At 26.5% G+C, this 9,428-nt stretch overlaps 1 protein-coding gene across 1 annotated transcript; it reads left to right on the top strand.

Annotated features, from left to right (window-relative positions):
- The first annotated feature begins 6,767 nt into the window (after window positions 1–6,767).
- LOC108770051 (odorant receptor 43a-like) lies at window positions 6,768–8,866 on the top strand. The gene is made up of 5 exons (XM_018521342.1): window positions 6,768–7,216; window positions 7,290–7,389; window positions 7,555–7,674; window positions 8,308–8,463; window positions 8,813–8,866. The coding sequence occupies exons 1-5, from the start codon at window positions 6,768–6,770 to the stop codon at window positions 8,864–8,866; spliced, it is 879 nt and encodes a 292-aa protein (XP_018376844.1).
- Window positions 8,867–9,428: the final 562 nt, after the last annotated feature.

The following is a 9,428-nucleotide window of genomic DNA, read 5'->3' as shown; positions in this document are numbered from 1 at the left end:
ACACAACCTACTACTTTTTATGAAAACGGGATCGCCAAATTGCCTATCCGCTGGCAAAAATATATTAATGTAGCAGGGATGTGTAAAAAAAATAATTTGTTTTCTTTATATTTTTATTTTCGTCCAATAAACAATAAAAAAAATCTCGTTTATATTTGATCCACCCTCGTATATTACATTTTTGTATACATTATAATTCTTTATATTTCTTTAGATAATATTAGCAATAATATTATTATTATTATTATTATACACTTATTTGATAATGCACATTTATTCATCTAGTATTATCAAGAACTATGTCTTTTCAATAGTTATTCACAGTAATCGTATAGCTTATGGAACGTTACATTTTTTCTTTCATATCGCACTTTTTATCTTAAACTTTTTTTAATACTACGGCCTTTCTGCGAAAGTATTAAAACACAACCACACATACATCTCTAAATACGAGATGGATCGTTGTATTACAAAGTATGAAGAAACTTTTAGCGTATAGTTCGAGGAGTGGCAATAATAGATGTCGTAAACAGCACGATACGCTTTCTTCTTAGAAGCGTGAACTTCTGTTACTTTTTTATTCTTGAAGTTTTGGAACGAAATGAAACAGCTGTTATTAATTGGAAGTAGCATTTGTAATATTTGATGCATTCTTCGGAGAAACAACCAGGTTGTTACACTCGTATTGTAAGCATGCGTAATAATTACGTTACTTTTTTATTCGTAAAGTTTTGAAACGAAACGAAACAGCTGTTATCAATTGGAAGTAGCATTTGTAATATTTAATGCATTCTTCGGAGAAACAACCAGGTTGTTGTACTCGTATCGTGAGCATGCGTGATAATCATGGTTTGCACTACTATAACAAGTAGAGTGAGGGTCTTCGCATTAGTCTTCGACATGGACATTGCCAAACATTCACAGTCTAAAGGTATCGAACGTTTATTATGTATTTTTTCGTTTAGAAGAGAAAATGCAGATTCTTGAAAATGTTCTAGATTACTATATTTTAAAATAAATATATTTTACAATAATTGTATTTTAAAATAAATATTTAATAGGTCGAGATTATATGTAAATACTTTTCTAAGTGATTGTAACGTTTAAATCGTAATACTCTTTAACATTATTATTACAAATTTATAATTAAAAAATATTACGATTTAGAAACAACGGACACAACTACAAAAATATTTACATGTAATCTCGACTTATTATGCCAATATGTAAAAATATAGCAATTTAATTGCTATATTTTTGTAATGTTTATTTTATAATTCTAATTATTACACATGTTCATAAAATTAAAAAATCCAACATCAATACTTTGAATTTTGAATTCTGGATTTGTTACCTCAGTGTCATAAATTTTGATAAACTCTTAATATGTAACTAGATTTTACGTGGGCGATTAAATTAAATCGCTTGGGTTTAGAACTAATCGGATTATGGCCCAAGAGCGATGAAGTACCCAAAAATAACTTCTCTTCCGATCTCCGTGTGGTCATTATTTTCGTTATAGTAACATTTATTTCTGGTATACCTCTCACCTGCTCCCTTATACGAGTTTGGGGAGACATGTTACTTATGGTAGACAATCTCCAAGTTACTTTACCTTTGCTAGTGGTCTCGTTGAAACTTGTTGTTATGCGGTATAAACAAACAGGTAGAGATGAAATTATATCTATATGTGGCACGAAGGTATGAAGAAAGTTTATTTATTGTACAAAAGATATGAAACATGACGTATATTTAAAGGTACTTGCCATAGCTTTAAAACAAGAAATAATATGTGACGGTTCTACAAGTGATTATTTTGCTATATTTCAAAGCACTTTTATCCATCATAAAAATGATGGCGGAAGACTGGATGGAACTAAAGACAAGAAAGGAAAGGGATGTAATGATAAGGCGAGCATAAATTGCTAGAATTATTGTCATTAGTGGATACATTCTCATGGTATTGGCGTTTATTATGGTCATTATTCTTCCTTATTTTGGTTTATCGTTAAGGCGTTTGACAAATCTGACGGACCCGGGCAAGCCGCTGCCGTTGCAGACTTATTATTTTTATGACATAGATAAGAGTCCGCAATTTGAACTAACATACATTGTTCAAGCTATTACAGTGTTCTTAGCCGCTGTAACTTACACTTCGGTAGATGCTTTTCTTGGACTCTCGATTCTTCACTTCAGTGGTCAATTGGAAAACTTCAAAAGCCGTATAACTAGTTTGATTTCATGCCAAAATTTTATCTATATTCTGAGTCATAACATAATGACTCATATACGGCTTATCAGGTATTTGCATGTACATATATAATAATATTCGTCATTATATAATTATACAATTGCAAGTAAAACTCAACTACAAATAAAGATCCTGCAATAAAAAATTATTTAATAATTTGTTAATAAAATTAATTTAATAATAAGAGATTTTTATTTCTAATTTTATATTATTAGTATTGTAAAAAAATGATACAAATATTAAAAATAACTATAAAATAATATTTATTAAGATTCGTTGAAGTATGTGATAAGTACTTTATAATTATCTTTCTGTCATAATTAATTGAGGAAGTATAAAAGGTTTTTTTACAAAATATTACTATTAGGTTGTTAAAATAGTTCCGAATGCTCTTTTTACGTATGAGAACAATTTATTAATTAAATTATTTTTCAAAATAAAAACCATTTATTTATTCAATAACTTACCAGTATTCTGCTAGCTGCCGGATTTGGTCTCGGTACCATTTATTTAGACGTAATTGAGATTTTACTCCATTCTGCATACAATCCTGATCTTGCACTGTTTGACTACGGTATTTCGTTCAATAAAGCATTTCTTTTAAGAACAACGAGTCAAAATTATTGAGCAAGTTGACGTAGCACTTGTCGTGAATTCTTTTTGTCTAAATGGTACCAAGATTAAATCCAACAGTTAGAGGACTGATAGCGAATGGTTATTAATGATTTATATTTTGAAAAATAGTATACTTCTGAATAAATTTGTATGTAAGAACTGTTTTTGTATTTTTAGCAAGCTAATAATCTGGTAACTTTTTGAACTTTAATCTAATATTAATCTAATAATTTTTTTTTTACTTATTGTATATATGAAGAACTGTATATGTATATAACGAACTTAATCATGTAATTTTTTAAATTGTTATAGATTCGCTGGTATTATTGAAAATACGTTTACCTTTATGATGTTAGGCTTAGTATTTTATTTTGGCATTGTATTTTGTCTACATGGATTCTTATTACTTACTGTAAGTTTAAACATAATGCCAATTAAGAATATTAGCACACATATTATATATTTTTATTTTTAAACTCATTTTATGTTTCGAAGTATGCAGATTGTTGATGTACCATCTAGGATTTATTAATTTTTACTAATCATTAAGGTATATTATTCAGGTGATTACCGAAGGGAGTGATCTTTCTTTCGCACGATTATGTTTTCCATTAATTGGTATCACCATTTTGCTTTCGCATACTTTCCTTTATTGCGGTGCCGGGGAGATTATAACAATGCAAGTAAGTTACAAATTTTTTAATGTAATTTATGTAAATGTCTTGTAACAGTATGCATAGTATGTTAATACAATATATCAATATATTATTATGTTTATTTACGTTAAGGGCGAAGAAGTATATCGTGCTCTGTGCGATCTTGAATGGTACAAATTAGAACCACAATATGCAAAGAGTCTTATCTTATTAATGATACGAGCTAGCCAACCTATTCGCATCACTGCAGGAAAAATATTTCCACTTACAATGACCACATTTTGCAGTGTGAGATTATTAATAATTTACATGAAATTTATAAATTATTTTTATAGTTAATTTGAAAAATATTTGAATAATATTCTTTAAAAAAAATATTTAGAAAGGAGACATTTAATTTTGTCTATTTCCGTCTATTTCCAAATTAAATGAGTATTTAATTATTAACCCAAAAATATCAAATTAAGATAACAAAACAAGTATATAAATATTTATTTCTAATTATTTTAACAAAAATAATATTTCTATGTTTTTAAATATTCAATTATATAATATATTTAATTATATAATACCAATTATACAATATATTTACCAATTAAAAAATTGTTTCTGTTATTTATATTGTCTACATAGAGAATATGTTACAGTTGTTAAAAACATCGGCTGGTTATATATCATTTCTATTAGCAAACCAAAGATGAAGAAGATATCAAAATTATAGTACATTCATATTAGAAAATTTATGCGAAGCATAAATGTAAAAAATTTTATAAGTAATTATGAATAGAACGTAACAAAGATATGTTAATTATAGAAATAAAATATTTATATTATTCAATTCAATGTGTTTTATTTTATATAATATTTTAAATTAATATATGTGTTATATATTATGTTTATATAGAAAAAGAGAGTAATATTTTTAATATAAGCATTAAATAAAGCATTTATGTCATATAATATCAGATATAATGTCTAAATATTATATTTATTATTTCATATTTAATATATATTAAATTTATGCTAATCGTTGAGAAGGAAATTTTGGCCTGGACACGTACCGAACATTCAAAATTTACAAGGGACGAATGCCAATTAGTAAACATTTAAGAACTTCCGGAACAATAATTATGTATATCATCTGAAGATGGCTTAATAATAAGCTGAAACATGTAATGTAATGTAATGTATTGTCTTTTCAAAGCTTTGAGCAAATTTTCATTGTATTTATGTTAGAGATATATATATTTTAATATTTTTAAAAATTAACTTGACTCTTATATGTCCTTTTTGCGTTGAATTAAATTTATATTGCAAATATAATAATATATAATATAATTTATTTAGGTTTATTAGGATTTAATTTGTACTGAATATTCGATATATTGTATAAAATAAAAGCAAACTCGATGTTCATTACACAACTCAAATAGAGCGAAGATATTACAAATGTATCTTCTTTAATAAATACGAATAACTGATGAATATGATGCTTTCTTAGAAAATTTATTAATAACTACAGCAAAGGTGCAACCGGAGCGTGGGATATAACGAGTATATATAAACACGCTTTTTTTGCTAACTTGAGAAAAATACCTACCTGTTATTACGAATTTTTTTATTCCTAAGTTTTGCACTATGTTCGGTGCAGAAAACTTCTGAGAAACATAAAACGAGGGTCGCGCGATATAGAATATTTAAAACACTTCGCTGCCAGTTGATCGTTCAGACCTTTCAAGAATTATTAAGAACATGCGCAAGCAATACTTCTTGCTAAATAGAAGGTAACGTTGTTGCATAAAAAGGAAACAGCTGTCAGTCTGTAGATATCATTCGACATGGATGATTCAAAATATGCCGGATATCAAGGTGCTTGTCGTTGAAATCGTTGTAACTGCAATTTGAAAAAAAAAAGATATTATAAAAATATATTTATTTATAATGTGCATGTGTGCAAATAGTAATGGGACTTGAGATGTATTTTATTTTATTAATGATAAAAAGTTTTTTTAATTGGATTTGTATAAGTGTATATTATGTTGATTATAAACTCATTAAAAAATAGTAAATTAGCTAATCTAATTAGAGTAAATGTATAGTACTCTTATTTTAGAACGAGTTTTTTTGGGAATAATCTTCGATTTTATGTAATCAAAATATGATTAATGAATACATTTATAATTAATAATTCATAAAACATTATTTTTAAATATTTTATAATATTTATTTGTACATTCTGTTAAATAACATTTTATCTATTTAATTCTAATTGTTAATTTATTTGTGCGTGTTTATAATTATGTTTTACATGAGTTCCGATTTATTAAGGTTTCTACAGGTAGATTTCGAATGGGCGGTGAAATTAAATCGGATCGCTTTAGATTTTATTGGACTTTGGCCTAAAACTGCAAAAAACACTCGACAGAAGTTAATGTGCAATATTCGAGTGCTTATCGTTTTTCTGTCCGTAACTTGTGGCGTACTGATTCCTTCTATACATTCACTCATAAGAATTTATGGAGACATAATGCTAATGCTAGACAATTTACAATTTACCTTACCGGCAATAAGCTGTGCGATAAGAATCGTAATTTTTTGGTGGAAGAAGGAAGGTAGACAATATTAAAAACAATATCCTTAACTTACAAAATTATAATGTCATGAAGAATATTTTATAAATTAAATATATATAAATATAAATAAGAATAATTTATATATAAAATAATTGTCCGGAAAGTCTCTGCAGATGTTTCAATAAATGACATTCGAAAACCCAGTATTTTTACGGCAAAGGAATTTTAAAATTACTTGAAAGATAAAATAATACCTATTCTGAAACAAAATAATGCATTTAAAGTTATTTCCAACAAGAAAGCTGTTTATTTAAATTTTGCTTACAAACCGGTATAGAATTTCCCGGCAATCTAATAATTTCATTCATATACATGAATAGTGAATAAAATCTATTTAAATTATGATTACAATGTAATAAACATTTTAGATTATTAAGTCTTTTTATTTTCTATTTACTATTTGTTTTTATTATTTACTCATATATTATTTTTGTTATTAAAGCTATCATAAAAGTAATATTTATAGCTTTATATCTGTCTGCTTATTTTAACTTTTTATTGCTTAGGATTAATGTTATCATAGTTTTAATTTCAATTTAGTTGTATAACTGTTGAGTGCGCATTTAAATTTGTAATATTAACAATTTTGAAGCTATCATACCAATCATGAATATGATCGCGGAAGATTGGATAAAATCGAAAAGTGTGCAAGACAGAACCGTTATGATTAGAAGAGCATACACTGCACGTATTATTATTACTTGCGCCTATTGCATAATGGGACTAGCATGTTTTTTTATTATCATTCTCCCAAGCTTTGGAATATCAATGAGACTAACTCCCAATATCACTGATCCAGGCAAGCCAATGCCTCTACAAACGTATTACATTTACGATATAAATAAAAGGCCGCAATACGAAATAACGTTTATTAGTCAAGCTATTTATATTCTTCTTGCCATAATATCTTATACTGGAATCGATAATTTCCTTGGATTACTAATTTTCCATATATGCGGTCAATTGGATATTTTGAAAAATCGTTTGACACGTTTGGATAAATATATCAATTCTCACAATATGCTGAAAAGTTGCATGATAAAGCACATTCGTTTACTTAGGTTGGATATTTATATGAATAAAATATATTATTAATTAAATGCACATAATATATACAAGGAATATATTTTATAGAGCCATTGGCGTTATTGAAGATACGTATAATATAACACTTTTAGCGTTATTTGTATACTTTGCAATACTTTTCTCTTTCTATGGCTTCCGAATAATTATCGTAAGTGTTGACAAATTACAAATAAAAATTTATTTGTATAAATTAGATATTGATAATTTATAAACAAAAAATATATATTACATGTTATTAAATTAAATATTAGGAACATCTAAAGTATCGCCAATATGAGAATATTATATCTTTAACGTACTATAAATTATTTAGCTATTCGACGAAGGAAATACTCTATCCATCACTCACTTGATATATTTTATATGCAACGTTTTCACTATATTTTCGCATATGTGCCTCTATTGTGCTCTGGGTGAGATTTTAATTGCTCGGGTGAGTTTTATTTTTTTTATTATAAAAGCAATGTTTACATGACATATGTAATATGATACGATTTATTTCAAAGTAATTACCTACATAATGTTAAAATAATTAGTGACAATTTAATTTGATTAGTTTAAATTCATTATTTAAAAGATTAATATCGATTTTTAGAAATATAGATATTGTAATTATGTTATATTAAAATATATGGAAGAGAAGAATTTCAATATAAAATTAATCTGCAGCAATTTCTTTCCCAAAAACTGATAATTAACTGTTGTACTTAAACTGTACATGCAATATTAATCTATAATCTATACGTTAGTTTACAATTTTATACGAGTACGTGATATAATTACCTTATTTAATTATCCAACTAATGCATACAGAATTGCTACTAATATTCTAGTAATTTTCCTTTTATCAATTTTTATTTTTATTTATATTTAAAAATATTTTATCTTGTTTGATATTATTCACATACAAAAGTTTAAATATATAGTAAATAATTTTTTGCATTTAGTATCTTCATATATTTACATAATGTATGATTGTACATATGGCATAATCTGCACATGAACTCACAGCGGTCTTGAATGCACATAATAATCGGTGTCTAAAAACATTCTTGATATCTTTAAGTGTAATGAAGTATATTATGCGGCATATAATAATAAATGGTATTCTGTGGATCCAAAAATTGCGAAGGATTTGTTGTTTCTATTGATAAGAGGCACTAAACCAGTCTATCTTACCGCTGGAAAAGTGTTTCCGATGACAATGGCAACATTTTGCGGTGTAAAGTATTTTAATTATAATTATAATTATTGCATTATAAAATATTTAATTGTGTTATTGTGATATTTCCCATGCAGTAATCTATGTCATAAATTTTATATGTACCTGTACTTTATTTTATTGCACTTGTATACAATGTTAAACTTTGCAATCATAGAGTGTGTTATTAATTATTAAGTAATAAATATTAATTGATAAGGCTCTCCAGAAACGATCTAACAAATAAGTTTCAATGCCTATCAGAGCCGACATCAAATAGAATGTGTAAAAAAAAAAAAATCTTAATATCTGATAGGCATTGAAACTTATTTGTTATTAATTATATTACTTCTAAACGTGTATTTTTCAGTTAATGAAAACGTCAGCCGGTTATATATCTGTTTTGCATACAACAAAGGGTTAATAAAATAAAGATAAATCTAAATATTTTTCAACATTATACGTTTTTTAATAGAACATGACAATTTAAGAACTGTACAAGTATGTATATGTTAATTGCAAATAAATTATGAATCTTATTGCACGAATTAAAATACAATATGATGCAGATTTTATACTCAGGTACAGATTTGAATTTAGATTAAAATTTAAGTCAACTTAAATCCATTTAAATTTTTGTCTTTTACAAATTGAATTATTTAAAAAATATATGGTAATTATACAGTATGGGGGATGCTGTCCTAATGATCTTGAAAAATGTTGTCAAGGTCACAATCCTGAATAACTTAACAATTAGGTGGCGATCTCTTAGTTTCTCAGATATTAATTTCTGAGATATTTAAAGTTAAAGTGTAATTTCAATAGTAAATTTTCACTTTGGACGACAAACTTGGACGACCTTGATATATATTGTTAAGATCATGATCCTCAGTGACCTCCAACAGGATTTAGCTGTTACTTGTTATTCATTAAAAAGTTATTAAGAAGCAAAATTAATTGTCTGTAATATTTTGAACTGTAATATA

This window comes from Trachymyrmex cornetzi, unplaced genomic scaffold, assembly GCF_001594075.2.
Source record: "Trachymyrmex cornetzi isolate Tcor2-1 unplaced genomic scaffold, Tcor1.1 scaffold99, whole genome shotgun sequence".
Taxonomy (NCBI): domain Eukaryota; kingdom Metazoa; phylum Arthropoda; class Insecta; order Hymenoptera; family Formicidae; genus Trachymyrmex; species Trachymyrmex cornetzi.
Note: the sequence above shows the minus strand (reverse complement) of the source record. Positions and strands in the feature narration are given on the sequence as shown.

Bases quoted from the DNA above. Each gene is read 5' to 3' on its own strand.
- LOC108770051 (XM_018521342.1), top strand. From the start codon at position 6,768: ATGATCGCGGAAGATTGGATAAAATCGAAAAGTGTGCAAGACAGAACC. The intron at 7,390-7,554 runs GTAAGTGTTGAC...TAAATTATTTAG, and splicing joins ATGGCTTCCGAATAATTATC to CTATTCGACGAAGGAAATAC. The intron at 8,464-8,812 runs GTAAAGTATTTT...TGTATTTTTCAG, and splicing joins CAATGGCAACATTTTGCGGT to TTAATGAAAACGTCAGCCGG.